Here is a 22,239-nt window from a genome sequence, read left to right on the forward strand (position 1 = left end):
GATTTTATGAATCGGGCCAAGCCGCCAATTCAATGCTTTTGAATTAACTAATATTATTCTAATGTCTGAATATGTCGGCTATAGATTCCAAGGTTCAATAATATCTAATCGGCCCGATTAGTCGCAACTTAGTAAATAGTAACACAGAATAAATAAACATTGTAAATAAATGTAGTAAAAATAGCTAATAATACCATTAGTTAATAATATTGTTACATAAGTATGACACGTCTTATTCTTTATATGCAAAACGTTTACTGATAACTAGCCACAAGAGACACTCTATACAGAGGGCTTCTCGTGTATGACGTGCCCTTTATCAGCATCTCGCTAGGGGTGATTTTTTACCGTGATGACGTCACTCTGTAAATAGGTTTTAGTGAATTATTTCCATTAAATTATGGATTTATGATATTACGTAGTATTTTTATTTTTATTGATTAACGTTTTCATGTTAGTCTATCCGTAGTCCAGAAAAATATACTTTGGAGCTAACGTTCCGTAGACGCGGCCCGAATATACATGGTTTTCTCCGTTTTCCTATATGGTATTTTATTATAGAATACTTATTTCGGTTTCAGAAGGGCTAGTTTTGATCTAGTCTATGAAGCTATACGACTCATTTTTAGGGGGAGTTTAGTTTAGCGAAAAGTATATTTATATATGTATATTATAAGTCAAGCCTAAATTAGCGAGTGAATGCCTATTTCGGGGAAATATTTGGTTAGTCATGTCCCGCTGCGACGAAGGGACGTTTCCTATGAGTGGTCAACCTTTCCCTTCTCGTTAAGATGCCGAAAGAGACGCCTTCGTGTCTGGACTCCACCTGCGGGTCCCAAAATTGAAACGATTGGGATAGTTTGGAAAGGGGTTGAGGTTCCACCCCCCCCCCCCCCCTCTTTTCAAGCTTCAAGTTGAAAGCCGATCGCTAAAACGTAAATACAGCAAATTAGTTTTACCTATAGTTATTATTATTGTTACTAATTATTGATAATTTTTGTTTTTTTATATTTTAGGACGATTTACAGAAAAATATTTTGATATTTTCTGTAACGAACAAGAACTCGACCAAAGGCCAGATGAGCTGATGAATGCCAAGTTAAAGAACGGGGCAATGGAATTTGAACTCCAGTTGTATAAGGAGCAGTTGGACAATGCCAACAAAGCCCCCGAAGTGGCTGTAGCTGGTTGTTCTTGCGTAAAGGTCTCAAAAATTCAAAAACCAGAAGAAGCCAAATAATTGGCTAAAACCAAAACGGTCCTTTTCAGGACCACCTTCGTTTGGTCTAAAGGCCATTAGGCTGTGTGATTCTAAAATGCTGAACTATTGAAACTAAAATATATTCGCTGTTTTAATTGTTCCGTATTTTACAAGATGAACACTTTCTAATGACATCCGAAGTTCCACGGTGGATCCTTTTTTATTTCAAAATGTTCCATTGTGGGGCATTAGCGGTGTTCATTGCCTCCTCGTTTGGCGTATGGCGGTAACTAATTTTGGTTTCGTTTCATTGTTGTCAAACCAAATTAAGCGAAAATGACACGCTCCACACAATTATCTTTGAGAATCTTTGTAGGTATCAAGCAAGAGCGAAGATTTAAATAATTATTGAAATATCTCCGATATTGTATATAAAATGTAACATCGTAAGCAATAAAAACAGAAAAATGTAAAGAAAATATTTGTGTGTAAGTTATTACAAGTTCAAATAGAAATCCCCCCTCCCCAGAAATAAAATAACGCCCTTTTGAAGTTCGGAAGAATGATGTAATTTTTATCGTAATCGTCAGTCGTTAGATTTGGATCGCTTTCGCGCGACACAATGTTTACAGCATAGTGATTATAGCCTATTGTCTATAGTAACTTTAAATAGGTTACCTTGGTAATGCCACCCCCTCCCTCCTTGTTCATACTCCCCGGCAGCCAGCGGGTCCCCACTCCCCACATGCTGAGCTTGACGGTGATCGTTGACAGCTTCTTCACTGTTGATTTTTGTTACATTGATTTTTTAAACATTATTAGCCTACACCTAAGAATCTTCTGGCACCGCCCCTGTAGGTAGTTGCTAAAACTGTCTATTAAATTCTGGAGATTTACAAATGAGTTGGATTAGGGGTTAGTAAATGTCCACTTGTTTTTATGGTACCGATCATTAATTAATATTTTCCATTAAAGTAGCGCGAGCCACAATCCCCTAAAAATTAAGAAACGCGTACCGCGTAGCCCATTTCACCTGCCAAGTTTGTCAAGACCAAAAGATTGTATACTAGCGCCTATTGTTATAATTTGTGGCTTTTAATATTTAATAAAGCTCTTTTAACACTAAACGGAATATTTGCAGTCTAGTTTATCGTTGGATAAATTAGGAAGAACCTTTGAATTTTATTCAATCGGAGATATCATTAACTCCCGACGTTTAGAGTACCCTTCATTTTATTAATAAAAAAAGTATATAATAAACCCATAGCCGAGTAATAGTTTAATGTTTGATTTTTGAAATTTTTGCTCGCCGCGCTGTGAGCGATTTGCGTAAACGAACTTTACCGTCGCTCACCGTGATCAAAATCCGCGCGTAGCTAGCGCACAAATCTGAGCGAACTATTCCTTCTCTCGGTAATTTTCCCTCAACGCTGCGTCAGCGCTTTCTACTGAGGGTACTAACGCGTCGCTTAAAAGTGAGGGGGCTATTCCGAAGATCGGGAGATCTCGCTCAGCGCGCGGTGAGCGCTTAAAAGTGAGGGAACTAACCCGTCGAGGGGGGAATCTCCCTCAGCGCGCCGTCAGCCATCAACGCCAGAGCGAACTATTCGGCGCTCGCCCAGAGGCTTCTCAATAAGAGATTGAGAAAATAAACTCGTTTGCCTTGAGTACTCGCTCACTTGAGCAAGCCGTGTTTAAAACTCTATATGCTCATTTTTCCGAACGCTCGCAATTTTTTGCCCACCTCTGGAAACAGTTAATTCATCGTTTTTACTCTTCTTTTTTCCCCGGGGATATTGATAACAAGCTTCAAATGTATGGGACGAAAAATTCATTATTTAAAAAAATTACTCCATGAAATAACTTGAATCGCGGCAGCATAATTAAGGCATGGACTAAGGGGATAAATTTTTCACACGTTTCTCAACTTTTTTTCCTTCCCCTTCCAACGATTTCATCCCCTTGACTCAGTTTGTCGATAATGCCGAGTAACGCCGCCAGAGCGCACATTTAACGATCTTTACTTATGTAGTAATATTACATTGTTAATCAGTTTAAACTAGTCTAGAGGTTTAGTTTTACTATCAGATTCGAAAAATTTAGGTGAAAATGCCACTTTATTTAAATTTGCAAACAATATATTAGACTAATCATGAAATGAAAACTTTTTTTTATTTTTTTTCGGAAAAATACGGAAACTTTTCAGAAAAAAAGGTCTCGGTCATTTTCCGGAAAATTTTAAGAGCGGGAAATTTTCCGACTTACAACACTAATTGGAACTTTAGTTTGACCTCTGGGTATGCAGTATTCTTTGCCGGGTAGCATTCGTAAATGGCCTTCAATGCATATCTCTGATGCCCCATTTCCTGGTTCGTTTACCATTAGATCTATAAATCCGATGTAGTTTGGCGGTATCACTATCGTATCTTTAGCCCAACAGGTCGCTGCTTGCTCTGGCATACCTGGAATCTGCAAGTTCCTCAGACATTCGTCTTCTTCCCCTGCTTCGCGGTTCTCTTCGAATAGCCTGAGAGTGTTTGGACGTTAGACGATTGTGACATGTTGTTGTTCCGTCAGAGATTGTCCAATTAATAGCGGGATACTTTGTACGTGATCCGCGACTACAAACATTTCGACTGTGGCCTTCATTTGGTCTACCTCGATCGTCGCTTGGGTAATCCCAACACCGTAGCCTCCAATCGCAATCCCGTCGTCCTCTGGTTTGTATTTTAAATTCATTCGTCGGGCGTCTTATAATGACTCATTTACTTCCTAGGTCAATATATGATTTGATCGGTTGTCCATTGATTAAGGAATTTTTAAAATACTTTTGGTTATCGTCTTGTTTTACGTCTTCCGTTTCTACGTGTAATGTGTCCTTGGGACTAGTTTTCGTTGGCGGCCGCTTTTGGCTGCAGTCTTTCGTTTCGTGGCATTTCTCACATCTTGGTTTTCGTGGCGGTTTTGGACAGTCTTTCACTACATGCCCATAGTTAGAACAATTGTAGCACAACGGCTCATCCTTCTCGATGTTACGTGGTTTAATTTGATTTCCTTCCATTGAAGGTTTTATTTGGATCCATGATTTCTGAGATTCTCCATTTGTTGACCATTTACCGTTACTGTCATTTGGCCAATCTGGGAACGACTTCTTTCGTTGAGCGTCTGGGGCGTCGGGAGTCAGACGTAATCTATCTTCTAGTTGTTTGATGGAAACAAGTAGCTCGGGAGGCGTCTTGAACTCTCTTATACTATGAGCAGTGATTAGTGTGTGATTATTGAGCCCAGTGAATATGTATTCAATCCTGGCCTCTTCTGATAAGCCACACATTCTAGCCTTGGCTACCTTGTCGTGGTAGTATGTCACCACACTTTCACCCGATTTTCTGACTCTTCGCTCCATGTCACGTTGCATTGCCTGGATACTTTTAGGTGGCGGAAACCACTTTTCCAATAGCGCAGACCATTCTGGCCAAGTGTGAACTACCGTGTCTAATCCTTCCAGCCATACCTTGGCTGATCCCTTGAGACGTGGTAATGCGTTGCTCACCGTTACTCGATCGGACCATCCGTATGCTGCTGCAGCGTCACTGACCTTCTTCACCCACATTTGACTCGTTTGATGCGGTGCTGAATTGGGATCAAAATTGAGTAGGATCTGACTTTGACCACCCCAATGGTGATACTCTACGTTATTGGCATTAGGACAGACCCCTGAGGCACACCGCTATTAACCTCCGACCAAGCAAAGCAGACACCCCCAAGAACTACTCGTTGGAGCTGACCACTCAAAAAGTCGGCAATCCAGTTAACGATCATATGTAGGACTCCAAGAATTTCCAGTTTTCGGATAAGCAGGGTATCGGGGACTGTGTCAAAGGCCTTCCGTAGGTCGAGATAAATGAGATCAACAGAGTCTCCGTTGTCTAGCCACTGAGTAACCTCCTCCAGAGTAGCGAGTAAGTTGGTGAAACAAAACCGTTTTAAAAGAAAACCGTGTTGGTCATTTGAGAAGAATGAGCGTTTAGTGAGGAATGAAACCAAAGTGTCCCGGACGTTAGTTTCGAGTTCCTTACGAGGGAAGCAAGTGAGGCTAATCCCGTGGAAGGAGTCGAACGCACTAGAGTTGGACGATTTTCGTATCGCTGTAACATTTGCCCGTTACAATTGCAGGCAGGTCAACGGACTCCAGGGAGCTCTATATAGCGCGAAGAGGAGTGACAAGTATAGACGAGCCCTAACGTAATAGTCGCGGATGAAGATTATCCGGTCCCGGTGACTTGTGAATTTTCAATCGCCGAAGATAGGTACGAACATTCGTGTATGTCAGGCCAAAATCCAAGGGGGGCAGGGTGTCAACAGAGGGCGAAGCACCTCCATCGAGTTGTGAAAAGAAATCGCCCAGGTAAACCGCCTCCTTATGGAGTTCTTCACTAAAGACTGAGCGGAAAAAATCATTTAGTGTCTCAACAATTGAGGCGGGATCCCTAAGAGTTTCCCATGCGTTATTTACAACCACAACAAGAGGCTTCTTGGGATTTAAAGTGCGGGCCACATGGGAGTAGAGAGCTTTCAGATTATTGGGTACGTCCTCCACAAGGGAGGTTTCATATTCATATTTTGCGGGGCGGATGTGTGAGATTAGTTTGGTACGATGCTTAGCAAAATAATGACGAGACTCCAGAGAGGGCGATGCCCGAAACTTTCGAAAGGCGGCAGTCTTGGCCCAGATAAGTTCGACAAGCAGTATATAAACAGTTATATGTCGATCCTGTCTCTCGGAAATATTACTTCTTTCCAATTTCCTTGGAGATGTTTTATTGAATCGTCTATTCCCTTATTGTGGAAGCACTTTCTAGATATTTTCACGGCCAATTGTGCTCCGTTGGTGCGTTCGCATGGAGCAGCGAACGAGAAGTTTTAATAGCGTTTTCCATTGGGAACCTCCGAGCACTCCCGCAGTGCTCCAAAATCAAAATCGTATTCCATTGGGAAAAAGGGGAAACTCCGAGAGGGAGGATCGTCTTCCATTGACCAAGGTACTCCCTCCCGGAGTGCTCCCAGCTGCCCCAACTCAAGAGTCGGAGGGAAACAAAAGAGTGCTCCGAAAACGTTTCGTATTTCATTGGGAGCTACCAGGGCGAATCCTCCGAGCGCCTCCTACAGAGAGCAGTGACGTCATTCAAAAAATCCGGATCACACTCGGAGGTTCCCAATGGAAAACGCTATAAGTTGGTCGGGATACTGCATATCTGACGTCATTATTGTTTTTCCAAAAATAACTTTTACGCAGCATTAAATTCAAAATGGCGCTGAAAGTGCAAGTCGGCAACAGTAAGTAATTATTTAGTTGAGTTTTATAATTTTAGTAAGTTGTTTTATTATATATTTATCTACATTATGTAAAATTGTGAACCTATTAAATAACAATAATAAAATGTATTCGAATTCCTAATGTAGTGAAGAAATAACAGTGCCTTAGCTATTAGATATTGGGCTACGCCTACCGCCTGTTTGAAACCCAATTTTTCCAATGATGTAATATTTTATATAAGTCTCCAAAATGATTAAAATGAATTATTTTGATGATATTATTGTAGAATAAATTAAATTGTTTTGGTTACTAGTTTCACTAAACTAAAATTTTTGGTAATAGAAATTATGAACGATGTCATTCGCGCAGTCAGAAAAAAAGCCGACTGGAAAGTTCTTGTTGTGGATAAACTTGGAATGCGTATGATCTCGGCATGTTGTAAAATGCACGAGATCGCAGCAGAAGGAATTACAAGTAAAATTATTTGTTTATTATTAGTTTTAATTTATAATTTAATATTTACCGCCTTAGTTGTCGAAAATATCGGAAAAAAACGTGAGCCTTTACCAAATATGGAAGCAGTATATTTAATCACACCTTCCGAAAAGGTGTGTTTCAGTATTATTTTGGTACAGTTCATAATTAAATTTGAATCAATAACTTATTTGTTATTCTATTTTATTCAGTCTATTCGATGCTTCATGAATGACTTTGGAACACCAAATAGAACACAGTACCGTTGTGCTTACTTATTTTTGACAGAAGGTTAATTATATTTATTTATTCCTTTACATTAGTCAGGTAATTATTAAACGTTTTTCTTATGTAGCATGCCCTGATGATCTATTTAATGAAATGGTGAAATCGCCATGTGCAAAGTACATAAAAGCCCTAAAAGAAATTAACGTTGCCTTCTTACCTTACGAATCTCAGGCTAGTAATATTTTATATGCCAATTTCATAGTATAGAATTTTAAATTTTGACATTCTTTATAGGTATTTTCACTAGACTATCCTGAAGCTTTTCAAGCATTTTACAGCCCATCTAAAGCAGGTACTCGTATGCAAATTATGGAAAGAATCGCCGAACAAGTGGCTACATTGTGTTCCACATTGGGAGAGTATCCATCAATCAGATATCGAGCGTAAGTTTGCCTTGTAATTTCCTTTTGCCTTAATTAACCTACTTCCATAATCTGTGTAGAGATTTTGACCGTAATGTAGAACTAGCCCAACTTATTGAAACAAAATTAAATGGCTACAAAGCAGACGACCCTACTATGGGAGAGGTAGCGTTGTTATAATTTTTTGCGTCAGGTCAGTATTTTAAAGTTTTTTACCTTGATAGGGTCCTGAAAAAATGCGATCACAGCTTCTTTTAATGGACCGTGGCTTTGACTGCGTATCACCTTTGTTACACGAATTAACTTTTCAAGCTATGGCTTATGACTTACTTAACATTGAAAATGACGTGTATAAATTTGAGTCTGCTTGCGGTAATGATGTTCGTGAGAAAGAAGTTTTGTTGGATGAAAATGATGACCTATGGGTTGAATTAAGGCATCAGCATATTGCCGTTGTTTCGCAGTAAGATTAATAAATTTGTAACTCCTTCTGATGATATTCAGTTTTCTTTATAAATGTTTGTTTCAGAGCTGTCACAAAGGAACTAAAGAAATTTATCGACAGTAAACGTATGGCAGGGGGTGGTGATAAAGCCAGTATGAAGGACTTATCAACCATGATAAAGAAAATGCCCCAATATCAGAAGGAACTGAGTAAATATTCCACACATTTACACTTAGCAGAGGATTGCATGAAAGAGTATCAGGACTATGTGGTTAAGCTGTGCAAGATTGAGCAGAACTTGGCCATGGGAACTGATGCTGAGGGTGAAAAAATTAAAGATCCGATGAGAAATGTCGTTCCTATTCTGATGGATGCCAACGTTAGCACTTCCAATAAAATTCGTATCATATTACTATACATTCTATCCAAAAATGGTAAGAATTTCTTTTATGGCAGGTTTTCATAGTCGCCTTTAATGGTTTTCTTTTGGAATTTAGGAATTTCTGAAGAGAATCTTTCTCGTTTAAATCAGCATGCCCAAATTCCACCGCAAGATAAATGTATTATCACCAATATTGCGAATCTGGGTATCAATGTGCTAACTGACGGCGGTCGTAAGAAAACCTACCAGGTACCAAGGAAAGAGAGAATCACTGAGCAAACGTACCAAATGTCTCGATGGACACCGGTTCTGAAAGACATTATGGAGGTTAGTATTTAAACAGGTTAACGCTTCAGAATTATTACATTGAATTTTTTTGTCATACAGGATACAATTGATGACAAGCTAGATGCGAAACATTTTCCATTTTTATTCCAACGAATGACACCTTCTTCTTATGGAAGACCAACACCAACAAGGTATTTTTTCGTTTTTTTATTACTTTTTTTAATGGATTAGATATAACAAATTTTTGTTACAGCGTTCGATACGGTCACTGGCACAAGGACAAAAATACACCAAACATAAAGAATGTACCCCGACTAATTGTATTCATTCTGGGTGGAATGACTTATTCAGAAATGCGAGCAGCATATGAAGTTACCGCAGCTTTAAAGAATTGGGAGGTTATAATAGGTAATTATTTTCAGAAATGTTTACCCATTAAACAATGTTTGGCTGATTTTTATGTTGGTTTTGTTATACTTAATTAGGATCGGATCATATTATTACACCCGAAGGCTTTTTAAGCGATTTGCGTGATTTGAGCAACTAAGTCAATCCAACAGAAAGAAAAAGGGAACGTATAAAACTATCACTTTAGAATTACTACATTATTAGGAAGATAAAAGCTACCTGATCTAAAATACATTGCCAAATTATACATCGTTAATCAAGCTTTTTCTCCTGTAAAATTTTGTAAGATATTTTGGGTGTTCTCAAAGCTTTCTTCCTTAATAATCTTTGTAATTTGAAATATTTTTATTTCTAATTATTGTTATTTTTAAATTATGGAAAGATATGACCAGTATTGAGTGTTATTTATGGGTTTTAATCCCCAGAACTGATTCAATAACCATTCCTCCCTTTTGGGCTATTTAAGACAAATATTATATTACGGTAGATAAAGGTCGGTAGTCGCTCTTACAATTAAGGCCTTGAGTTTTGTTGTAAATGTTATTATATCAATCCATTTTATATATTTTCTAAAAGAAATATTTATCAACATGTTCGTCTTAGCTTTCTAGCTTCACTTGTAAGAAGAATTAAGTTTTTATCATCTCACTACTTTTAATCATTTACAAACAGAAAAAAAATGCCTTTAAAATAACTGTAATTGATACCGCAATTACATTTGTAGTATTAGTTAACTGTCATTTGTCAATATTAGGACACAAGTTCACATAATTGTATATATATATAAGAGTAAATCTATGTGGTTATGACATTTGTTAGATTTTTAAAAGATTAATTATAATCAAAAGCTGAACTATTTTGTGACAATGCTATTTTTCTTGGTTCTTTGCAGACTTTCTCTTTTTTCCTCTAGAGTTCATAATGTTACAAAAATTATAAATTTAAATTACTATTTTGGTATGAAATTAAAATCAATCACTGAAAATTGGCTTGAAATATAGAAAAAGTAGCATTGTTATGAATTTTGGCTTCTACTGCGTTGTCAATTAGCCTTTCGCTTGTATATTTATAACTATAGTAACCATAATGCTAAAATGGTCCACGCAAATTAGTACAATCTTTTTCAGACTTGGTGTAAATAATGTTTCTATTAAAAGAACATACGCAACAAAAATTAGTAAAAATGGTCTCAAATCTTCATAAAAAATTCTTAATGAGTCACATGGGTGTTATAAAATTTGAAACTCTTGTCAGTAATGGTTTTGTGATTATGCTTAAATGTTCTAAAAAAACTAAGCTTCATCTAGTCAATTTTTTTCTCCTTTTGTGATTAGCTAACTATTGTAAACCTGTTTCTCAAGCAAAATAAAAAAATGTTCATGAGAGGAATTTTATTTTCATAATACAAGTTAAGGTATTAATTATTCCTTCTTGCGTGGACTTTTCCTCTTAGACAAGAATGGACGCTGGCTCTTCAAGATGGCACTAGCTCTCCTCAGAGCCAACATCTTCAAATCACGCCTGTAACGATTGGCATTGATGAACTTCTTAATTGAGGTCATAGTCTTCCTGGATCCTTTAGTATGTGACACTGTCACGATGTTCTTTGCTGGTTTCTGTTGCACTATAATTACCTTATTAGCATAGATTCCAAGACATAGAATATAATTGTATACTAACTGCGCCTCTTCTTGTAAACTAGATTAACACCCTTGCCACTTGGATGTGGGTGTACGGTTAGAGCTTTCTTGTGAATTGTTCCGCAGTAACGTCCACTGTGAATGCTCTTGGGGTTCAAAGGATCCTGTAATTGAAAATATTTTGTGTCATTCTATTCACATTTCTGTGTACATTAAATTTGGTGCTTCTTTACCGTGCTAAAATGCTTGCCGATGTTACGCTTTTTAACTAAATACCCCGAGCAGTTTCTAACAATCATCCATTGTAAATCCGCAGACATTTTGAAGCTTGAAGGACAAAAAGGAATGAAATTGTGAAACATGTGCATGGGAAATTAAGCAAAGGCTTAAAAGGCTTCATGAGTTCAAAGGCTTAAATATTCAATTTACAGCGAGGTTAGATTTTTTACTACTATGAAATTTACATTAAAATATTAAAACCTATCGAAACATTAAATTTCTAAAAGATTTTAATTCAATTATAAGTAAATATTTTAATATTTTAAAGGGGATTACCAAAATATTCACGGCGTAAAACCACACGTGGACGACTTCGTAAAAAATGGCTGATTTATCTCCCCGAGTCCCCCTGCTCCCACCTTCCCAGTTCCCACTATGGCTCCCACTCTTTGGTAAATTTAAACCAAGAACGCCATCTATGAGAGTTTTTTTCTTTAATCCTCGGATCTCATCTTTTCTCGTCTTACGGCAATTTTATCTTATTTATTTTTGCAATTAGTAGGTAGTATGATGTGTTATTTAAATTACAAACCAAAATATTTTTAACTTATATCGGTAAGTATATTTCTTATTTATAAAGTTTTTAGAAAGTTATTTGCTTTTGAAACCGTAGTAAGCAGATGGTTTTGGTTTTAGGCCTTTGCTATGCACCTAAATGAACGAACTAGGCCCCTATCCATTAAGTGTCATTACGCCCCTTACATTATTTAATTCATACTAATGGCTTTTGCAGATTCGAATGCTGGAAACCGAAGAACTGGGGATTACTTAACCAGCTATCATGCTGAAATGGTACAATTATCTATCGTAGATTTCAGAAATTTGTTTGAAAATCTTATTTGTGGCCAATTGATTAAATCACCATGGAGGGTATAGGACTAACCTTAAAGGAATCTGAACAGTCATTTTTCCAAGATCTCTTCAGTCATTGTGATAAAGAAAATCAAGGGAAATTGCAAGGACCTAAAGTTGCTGAGCTATTTAGATCCTCCCAATTGCCACCCGAAAAATTAGACCAAATTGCAGAGTTGTGTGGAGCAAAACGATTGGGCCATTTTGGTCGTAGTCAATTCTACATCGCATTGAAATTAGTAGCAGCTGCCCAAAATGGACTACCTTTGAAGCCCGAAACGTTTAGTTCTGGTATTGAAATACCTTTGCCAAGGTTTGGCTCTGGTGTAATGAGCTTCGAAGTTACACCTCCGGCTCCGGTAGCGTCAACTGACAAGATCAATGGGCTACACGTATCCGTGTCAGGCATTCCAAAACCAGTACTCAACACCTCCACTGCCCAAGAAATAAACTTGCAACCTCACATCACCCAAATTCAATATCAAGCTTTAGTTGGTCAAGTTGGTGAAACTGACTCGCAGAATTCTTCCCCTTGTGAAAGGGGCAGCCCCAAGGACAGAAAATGGACCTCTTTCAATCAGGAAGATGCCAATGGAGAGTCAGCTCATTCTGATCATGATCATTTATTGGGAAACGAGGAAGGGGAAAGCTCAGAGAGACATTCTAGCGACGATGAGAATGAAATATGGACTATTAATAGCGAACAGGAAGTGTATTACACCGAACAGTTTAGTAAAATGCAACCTGATTTGACAAAGAAGATATCAGGCAGCGTTGCCAAGGATTTTTTTGAGAAATCAAAACTGCCTGTTCAAGAACTGTCAAAGATATGGCAGCTTTCCGATATAGATAAAGATGGTGCCTTGAGTTTAGCGGAGTTCTGCACAGCCATGCATTTAGTAGTCTTACGTAGAAATAATATAAGTTTACCCGATACTTTACCACAGTCACTGGTACCTGTAATACCTAAAACAACAGTTTCAATTGCCCCAGAAATTATTTTCCAATCAAAAAGCTCCAAAACAACATCTCCGACTGAACAACTATCTCCGCAGAATAAAGAATGGACTAAATTCCAAGAATCCCCTACGAGTACCGTTTCTTCTCCTGGTACAAAACCTGTTAATTTTGATTTCTCCGCTGCCTCAGTTGAGCAAGATCCTCAAATTTTTCACCCTGTTCCTGTTAGATTGACACCCGATTTTCAACCCCATCATGAAGATGACAAAATCAAAGATTGCGCTTTTGATTCGGCACCATTTTCTTCACATACCAGTTTAGCTGTCTCAAATATGAGCTCCTCAGTCACGAGTCAAGCTGCCAGCTTTAATAATGCCGTTGGAGTTTCGTCAATTGTGGTACTCCAAGGACCAAAGAAAGAGCCACCTCCACCCCCTCCTCCTCGACCAAAACGAAACCACACCCGCAGTTCTTCGTTAGATTTAAATAGGATAGGAAAAAGCGAGCAATTCTCTCACTCCGGAATTCCTCCCGCCGTGCCACCACGCATATCACCTAGTGCCGCAGGGGCTTTCGAAGTTTACCGCAAACCAACCTCTTCAAATGTTAAAACCACGTCGTCTCTCAGTCTCGACTTTGACGTTAACATGGGAGGAGCTACTATCCTAACTAACGAGCAACTGCCTCAACTCTCCCGAGACGAGGCTGCATCGAATGATTTAACAGAAATGGAAAGGGAGAAGAAGCGGTATTCGTCAGCGCCTTCTGTGACAAGCGCTACCAGCACTCTGCATGAGAAGCGGGAATTACAAGTTGTGATTCGAATGCACAAGGAACGCAACACGCAGCTAAACCGTATGAACAGCGAACTGGATCAAGAACTGTCTGAAATTATGGCTGAACGTATCGCTTTGGAAATTCAGTTAGAACACATGAAAAATTCCACGTCTTAAAAAGAAAGTCAAATTTTGGGAAATTGGAATTTGTTACAGTGGACAGCTTGTGAGTTATTTTGAAGGCAAATTCTCAAGAAAATGCCATAAATTCTTATTTATAAACCCAGAATCCCAGGTGATAGAAAGATCAGGTAGGCGCTAAACATTTCCTTTTTTAAACTAGTTGTGTATTACAACGCAGATTTTTTGAGAAAGTTCGATTTGCTGACTTTGTAAAATCGTGATGGTTAGGCAAATCGGTGTTAGTCTTCTTTATATTTACCGGTTATTATCATAAAAATAGGGGACCCTATTTTTAGAAAACAGATATTTGGCTTTTTAAAGATATTTAAATATACAGTTAAAAATGATATAGAGCTAACTATTAATAAAAAAAAGTACCCAGTACTTCAAATGAATAAGCTGAGATCAAATATTTCATTATATTTCTTAAGAAATAAGCAAAATGAAGCTTCATAAATGTTAATTATTTAAATAATAGACGATTTAATATTAAATTCATTTTTCTTGTCATTTTATCTCTGAAATACTCACAAAAACTTAGAAGTTGGTTGATCCACCATACAAACTTTCTAATTGCCAATAATTTTTTTTTCTAATTATTTTCTCTATTTTGTAAAAATTATGGAACCCTTGAGAAAAAAATGGTAACACTTGTTGTATTTAAACATTAACGAATATGTTGAAAACAGATGAAAAACAAATATTCCATTTATTTTATGGGTAATCGGTACGTAACCTGAATTTTCCTGTACCATTACTTTTAATATGTAGGCTTGATATTGATAAGACTCAAATAATTTGTTAAGTTGAATTTAATATTGCGCAAATTATATCGTCTACCTGTAAAAGCCATATTCTCTGTATGACACAAGTGTCATTAAAAATGGATAATAATTATGTCATAGGTTTAATTTGGAGTGTTTAATTTTAAACTCTAGGCATATTCAACAATAAATTAGTTCCACTGTCCACGTGACACGACGTTATCAATGCTTTTAAATACAGATAAGAAAAATAACCCCAAAATGGCGGTCATCGCCGAACCTACAGAGCTCCTTTTTAAAATTTGGTCGAATGGCGCCTGTAGAAGTATTCCTCACGCAGCGCACCGGTGTTCAGGGAGAAGTGCATTTACAGTGTTTGCGACTACTATCGCCATCTGTACGCGAATGGTCAAAGATGAGTTTCCTAGAATACACATTTCGTTTAGGGTGTCCTAATAATCATTTTAATCTTTATTTAATTTTGTTAAGGTGAAAACGGCTTAGTTTGTCAAAGTTAGAACAAAGCTTTGGGCGTTTGGACAAAGATACATCTGTTTGTTTATTACGTCCTCGAATTTTCGATCAACACTTTAGTTAATTTTTAAGAAATGGCAACATCCTAAAGAATTTGTGTGTATGGTGTCCGCGCGATTTCTCGCGGTACGTTAGAGGTACAAAGACACATGATACGTCAATCAATTGCAAATATCATGCCCTCGCCGGCATTGTTAACAGTTGTGTGATCGGGGCCCCGGAAGTGGGGCATTTGCCCATTTTAGTAATTATTGGCGATTCTCAACTTTAAATTAGGGATGCACCGATATGGGTACAGCCGATATATCGGCTAATCGTGGCCGATAATATCGGCCGATATATCGGCCTTGGATAGCCGATATTAACAAAGTTACCTATCACAATATTATGCTTTTTTGTTTACTCTCGTAATCACCTGTTAAAAAATGATATGATCTAAGGCTTTTGGAGTCTAAAAACCACTTATGATTCCTGACCGTTTTGGACGCGAATAATTATTTCCTACAACAGCGATCAAAAAGAAACACTAGAAAATGTTTTTCTAATACCAGAAATATCGGCTAATATCGGCCTCGCTTAAGCCGATATTGGCCGATACCGATATTTGAAAAATTAGCCGATATATCGGTGCATCCCTACTTTAAATGTACACAACTTTATTAAATTAAATCCGACTTCGTTGTAAATTATATTTTGAGTTAGTACTGATTATTTTTGAACTACGTTTTCGGTTGCATTAACAAATGTTAATTTTAAGTTAGATTTATGGCCAATTCGCGGGACCTCATACTCCGCGTACGCAGTATTAAGATATTTAAATTTCGTACCAATGGACTCGGGTGCCATATAGGTCCAAATAAATTCGTTCGCGTGTCGCTACCTCATTTCCAAAATCAGATAACTTGAAAAATTCGGTTTGTCTAAAAATCAATTTAAAGTGTTCGAGTTTCGCTACCTTATTTCCAAAACCAGGCAACTCGAAAAATTCCTTTTGGGTTCGTTAAGCTAAAGTTGTTCAAATTTAATATTAAAAATATAGTTAATAAATCGGGGGGATTGCATGTACTTAAATGTCCGTGACATCTTGTTATTTTTATTTACGGACTGTTAAAATTAATGTTACCTATGATTAAAATAGTAAAAATACTAGGATAGACTACCCTTTGATAGTGGTACCATAGATGGTGGTAGCGTGTAAGGGTTTTCTCGGTCAGTTTGAGCTTTACGGCCGCTGTAAAAGCATACTTATTTTTTATAATACCATGGACCAAGAATCACTGTTCGGGCTTTCAAAAGCATCCGTTAATACTGGGAATAGGAAAATCTCGGTTAATTTTAGTTCCATGTCGACAAACTTGGCGTCGCTGAAGTCGATTTCCGGCGTAGTTTCGGAGAAAAGCTGGAGCATTCACGCTCAATTTTGACAAGATGGCGCCGTTGTTGTCGCTTAAATGATTAGGTTTTTAGACGTTTTATTTTTGAAATACCTCGATGTGGTCCCATATCAGATTTTAAGTAGTACTATGACATGTATCACCATAAACAAATCCAAACTTTACCACCTCTACCACCCGAGCTACATACGATTTACTACTTTTATTCGTAAAGTTGGGGAGATGTGGTGCAACTTAGATGAATCAATTTTAAAAACACGATAAACGAAGATACACGAGTCCTCGGAAACAACCGGATCTTTTGCTAATTAACTTTTTTCCAGTAGTTTTTTTGAAAAATAAAAAGGAGGTAGTCGAGGATATTATAGTCCAAAGCACTTGTATCAATTTTCAGAGTTGTATACCAATTCCGAACAATTCGGGTGTTTTTTGTAATCATGCGCTCTCACTAATTCTGGTCACGCCGGTAGCAAAATCGAGGAAGATCTGGGAAAATATCTTTAGTTTCTGGGTCAAGCTACAGGATCCTGAAATTATCTCGAAGTATTCTCTCCACTGTATGAAGCTGAGGATGGAAAGTCAAAACGACAGTGAACGGGTTGAATTTGAAAATAATTGTATGTATATTAAGATTTCATAATTACTGTAAAATGTTTTTACCGTATATTGTTTTGTGTATTTTTTTTATTGAGCTTTAGTGCGTGATTCCCTTTTCTAAAATGGGATGAAAATAAGAGGGTTAGAAATAAATAAATGTTGCTAAATATAAAAAAGCCGAACCGGGGCTACCAAAGAAATATTGATCTCTCTACCCAAATATGAAAGGGAACTGCACTACCCTATAATGGCCAAATAGTGATGAAACTATCACGCATTTCAGTGGCTTTTGTCTTAAAATCGTTGTTGGTGGAGCAAACGTATAAACTTTGAATAAGGTATCGACCGTGTCGTGTGTTTTGGATGGCAGGAAGACGGTAGTAAGTGTGGACGATTATCAGTGAGTTTTACATAAATGCTGGTCGAAACGTCAGCCCCCGATAAAGATACTATTATATCCAAAAAATTTGTGGTGTTGCCGAACACACCTGCTGTATATTCCAATGCGTGATGCATGGCACGGAAAGCCTTGAGGAAGGAATAGGCCTTTCTATAAATTCGCTACGACTGCCCATCTTGTTCTTGAAATTGTACATTCAAACCTATGGACGAATTCATTCGCTCTCTTTAGAGGGAGAGCTGTTGAAACATTAGGTGGTTTTTTTTCGCCTGTCCGAGGACAAAAAGTGTAAACTTTTTACCCTAAAACGTTTTATTCGACTGTTCTCGGGGTAAGATTTACCCTGTCCCGAATTTTGTTCGCTAGTTCCAGAGCTCTAAGGTTACATTTTTTACTCCTCCTCGAAAGCAGGTGTAGAGGGAGTAATCTAGCTTATATAGAAAATTCGTCTGCTTGAATTTCGTTTCACGAAAACATGACGGGTTTTGAACATCTTCACATGTGGCAAGCTTTTAATAACGTAAATCTAATTGTTAAATGCTAGTTAATGACTTCAAAAGTCGCTTTATGACTTAGGCCTAAGGTGTTGCCTTGGGTATTACCGTATTAGCCTAGCTGATTATTATTATTATTATTAAATAAATAAGAAAAATGAGTCATATATTGATGACCTCACCACCGGTCGCCATCTTAAAAACTAAACAAATAAATAACCCTTAACTACTCCCTTCTTACTCCCAACTCATTTTTTCGTCAAGATAGAATTGGAGTAAAATGACGTCATAGGGCTACACTTTTTAACCTGCTCAAAAAACCCAGAACAGGCGAAAAAAACCACCTACTGTGGAAGTAAGAAAAAACAGTAAACAAGAAGGTCCCGTTAATTTATAGAAAGGCCTATTTAGATCGGGTCGAATGCACGAGAAGAGTTGAACTACATCATCGATATATCTTCCATGAAGATCAGGTATGGTACCCGTGTAACTAGAGAAGAAACGTTCTTCGGATGTTGTCTGAGGAGGCATTTGTCTTTGAGGGCGCCCTTTCTTTTTCGCTTGTTCATCCGCAACAATGACATATTGGGGCTCCCCTAAATCAACGGACCTAATACATCGGGAGTCGATCATTTCTGGCAGCATACATTCTTTCTAAAATTTAATAGACGCTTCAATAAAACATCTTCAAGGAAATTGCCAAGAAGTAATATTTCCGAGAGCCAGGTCCTGCAAGTCACTGTTTATATAGTGCTTGTTAAGATAATGGGAACTTTTCACCTTTACGGTCTGCAACAAGTGTTCCCTTTTAACGAGGTAGCTTTTTTGACATAATAAGGCTCAGCAAAAACACGACGTTCAGTTTACAGGTGAAAAGTTTCCATTATTTCAACAAGCACTATACAGGGTATTACGGATATGAGTACCGAAACTTTCTATATGCATTCTATGGGTCTCTATGAGTAAAAAATGTCTAATAAACATGGGTCCTAAAGTGCTTCGTTTCAGAGATATGGGCTCCCAAAACCTCCCCTAAAAAATCAGACAGCCTTAAATCTGGCAAACAATATTCTTCCTTGAACCAAATTGTTTTCATTAAATTATCAATTGTTTTTATCCGTGAGGCGAGAAACTTTAATAACAAGTGGCAAAAGTTCATTAATGTCCTTTTAGAAGTAAAATGAGTTTGAAGACAAAGCCATTTTAATTCAGTGATACGGTTTTAATTATTAAATTTAAAGATACAAATGTCATAAAAATTCTAAAGGAATGGTTTTAAAATTGTCTAATTCGTTCTGTAGCTAATATGGCACATTGTTCTAGGAACGCTTATTGTACGGACGGGCTCAAGAAAAATGGGTTAGAAGCTCAAATATTCAACCAGTAGTAGATTCCTAAAAGACTGGTGTCAGATCGACTGGCGTTTGAGTCTGTAGATAGACGGCTAAGAGATATACAAGACTTCAAATGAACGTCCTGGATACGTCCCGATTAAGCTGATATTTAACCATACTAAATACTCTCGGACGTCTTTAGGCTTAACGTACACTCATCCTCGGGATGTTCACTAAAAACCCGACGGACGTCTTAGTACTTGTCCTCGGGACGTACTTTGACTCTGAGAAAATCAGACATTTGCTCGTCTTTTAACCTCCGAGTAACGTCAATATCTATATCTCCATCCGGTTTTCGGGACATTATACGGACAAATGCAATAAACCGGCGTACTGTCCATAGGAAGCCGGAGGGATGATGTTGGGTTTGCTGGGGCACTGACAAACGTCAATTCTACGAGGATAGTCAGCCTTGTTGAAGCTTGTACGTGTTGTAGGTGCATGGTATGGGGGGAATTGGTGTTTATGTAGAATAAACTTAAAACCTAAAAGTGTAAATAATCCGAAATTCGTTTAGATTAATGATAACGCCAGCTAAACCTTATTCGGAAGTGATACGCAAAAATCAGTTACAAATAATTATCGTCTTTTAATAAATTGTAAAACATCACAATAACTGCTCAAAATGACAACGCCGTACAAATGATTGACGAATCTTTTCGAAGATTTCAGTCTTGTTCTGAATAGTCTCACATCCATCAATAATGCGTTGACGAAGGTCATTAATGTCACGGACATCTGTTTTATAAACGAGGTCCTAAAGCATTCCTTTAGAAATCTTATGACATTTGTATCTATAATGTTGATAATTAAAATCGTTCGTAACGACAAAATGTTTTTATTTTATTTGAATCGCGTGGTTTTTTCTCTAATATGAAAAAAAAATCCCCAAATGTTAAATTTAGCAATCCTTTCAAGTTGGGTATCGTTTCTGTAGTATGTTTTAACGTTGAGTCGAATGAGACATGCCGCGGATCACTGGGAAAAGAAAAAAAAACATTTTCATAACCTGTTTGTGGATTAAATGTCAATTATCTAATGTAAATTCCGTTATCACTCTTTATCTATTCAGTCCACGGCGCTGCTGTTGGTCTCATTCGATTCAGCACTTAGTAGTATGTAAGATGAATACATCAAAATATAATTTTTAGGCCACATTGCAAGTTGGGACGAATTTTGCCGCTGGAGAGCTCTTTTTGGGCCTCTTTTACCCGTACTAAAAGCCCCCTAGTGTCTAAATATGCCTAAGCGAAATACAAGGATGATAACACGCTACTGATAATGTCAGTGTCGAAAAAAGGTTCCGTCAGGAAATTAGCATTAAAGCAAAAGGAAGTGACATAGTTAATTTTATTACGTTACTTAATACTTATGTTATTATTAATTTTTTAACTGAATTAGATTCAAAATATTTCCGTTTTAATATATTTTTTTAATCTTTACCCCGGAACTAAAAATAGTACTGATTTTCTGGCCATCCTCGTCCGACGTTGAATACCACCATTTTTAGCGAGACCAAAATTGGAAGCGATGGAATGTTTGGAATTCCACCTTATATTAAAGATCTCCGGCTGGACTGCATTTAGCGGCGGCGAGAAAGTGAAGATGGAATTTATGATCTAATATTGATGCCGTCATTCGACTTTTTTAAGAGCCCCTGGTTATAGGCTTTCCTCGCAAAGCTCTCTAATACGGCGTTCGCTGTAATGAACCGTCGGAAATACTTGGATGGAATTCTTGAGCCGCTCCTATCAGAGCTTTCGGGGAAATTATGAGACGGCTTCTAATTTTCGTAAATATAGCTGCAAGCGATATCATTTGTTGATACAATATTGCTATAATTATGGCCAGTTTCGAGGCAACACTTTGACTGGGACTGAATGTAAAAAGATGCGGAATTGCAGATAGTGTAACTCCGGAAAGCGTAGGGTAGGCGTATTGTATTAATTACCCCGGGGGGGTAATTTGCGTGTTATTTTAAGCCGTTATGATCCTTGCGTAGCCAGCGAGGGGCCTGCCACTTAAGTAAAAAATGTACACCAGATTTTTGATTACCACAGATTTCCTTTGATTTCAAAAGATTTCGTTGATTCTCGAAGATTTTCCGATTACAAAAAAAATCTGTGATTAAAAATATTTTCACAAAGATTTTCGTATTATTTTTGGTTTTACCTTGATTTCTTTGATTTTTTGTGATTACCAAAGATTTCCCGTGATTTTTTTGATTTTCAACAATTTCTTTAGTTTATAAATAATCTTTAATTTTTTAGATTTTTATTAAAGATTACTGATTGTTTTTCATCTAAACCGCATGATTTCTTCGATTTTTGTCGTATTTCGAAATATTCTTAGATTTCTTTTGATTTTTTAAATTTCGGAAATAATATTTGATTTTTTTAAATGTCTTAAAGGGCTTCTATATCTAAGCTAATTGATTTTTAACGATTTTCAATTTGTATATGTATATTTTTTAATACTTTTTCATTATTATTTTTCTTACCAATGATTAGTCGCTCTTACCTTTCATTTCATTACCTTGGTTTACTTGTGATTTTTTAGCTTAGTGTCAACCGAGTGTCACCACGACAATCCAAATTGGTGTGTCCCAATATCTTATGTGCGCCAAAATATTAACATAATGACGCGTGCTAGTGGAAACGAAGCTTTATACTCTCCACGAAATTAATTCTACAGGTCTAAAATTTTCTCATAAAATATCACAAGCTAATAATTGTTACAAATTTTAATCTTGATTGAAATTTTAATATGAATTGGTACAAAACTTGTAAAGTAGTCTTAAACAAGTTTAG

At 37.2% G+C, this 22,239-nt stretch overlaps 3 protein-coding genes across 4 annotated transcripts; 2 read left to right on the forward strand and 1 right to left on the reverse strand.

The window, feature by feature from the left end:
• The first annotated feature begins 6,429 nt into the window (after positions 1–6,429).
• Positions 6,430–10,484, forward strand: Rop (Syntaxin-binding protein Rop). Its single transcript, XM_090175842.1, has 13 exons — positions 6,430–6,535; positions 6,858–6,989; positions 7,047–7,123; positions 7,202–7,280; positions 7,345–7,448; positions 7,512–7,660; positions 7,720–7,804; positions 7,864–8,102; positions 8,169–8,518; positions 8,582–8,793; positions 8,854–8,945; positions 9,008–9,162; positions 9,240–10,484. Exons 1-13 carry the CDS (start codon positions 6,508–6,510, stop codon positions 9,299–9,301), a joined length of 1,764 nt encoding a protein of 587 aa, XP_090031968.1. The 5' UTR covers positions 6,430–6,507; the 3' UTR covers positions 9,302–10,484.
• Positions 10,485–10,538: 54 nt separating this feature from the next.
• RpL28 (ribosomal protein L28) lies at positions 10,539–11,447 on the reverse strand. Its single transcript, XM_090175840.1, has 4 exons — positions 11,358–11,447; positions 11,036–11,129; positions 10,843–10,966; positions 10,539–10,786 (listed from the first exon to the last, which is right to left on the reverse strand). The coding sequence occupies exons 2-4, from the start codon at positions 11,120–11,122 to the stop codon at positions 10,584–10,586; spliced, it is 414 nt and encodes a 137-aa protein (XP_090031966.1). The 5' UTR covers positions 11,123–11,129; positions 11,358–11,447; the 3' UTR covers positions 10,539–10,583.
• Reps (RALBP1 associated Eps domain containing) lies at positions 10,881–14,752 on the forward strand. Of its 2 annotated transcripts, none has more exons than XM_090175839.1 (2): positions 10,881–10,987; positions 11,815–14,752. In XM_090175839.1, exon 2 carries the CDS (start codon positions 11,945–11,947, stop codon positions 13,844–13,846), a length of 1,902 nt encoding a protein of 633 aa, XP_090031965.1. In that variant the 5' UTR covers positions 10,881–10,987; positions 11,815–11,944; the 3' UTR covers positions 13,847–14,752. The 2 variants fall into 2 exon arrangements, with proteins under 2 accessions (XP_090031965.1, XP_090031964.1); XM_090175838.1 differs by lacking the exon at positions 10,881–10,987 and adding an exon at positions 11,529–11,636.
• The last annotated feature ends 7,487 nt before the right edge of the window (positions 14,753–22,239 follow it).

Source organism: Leiobunum rupestre, chromosome 5 (genome assembly GCF_980474605.1).
Source record: "Leiobunum rupestre chromosome 5, qqLeiRupe1.1.hap1, whole genome shotgun sequence".
NCBI classification, from domain to species: domain Eukaryota; kingdom Metazoa; phylum Arthropoda; class Arachnida; order Opiliones; family Sclerosomatidae; genus Leiobunum; species Leiobunum rupestre.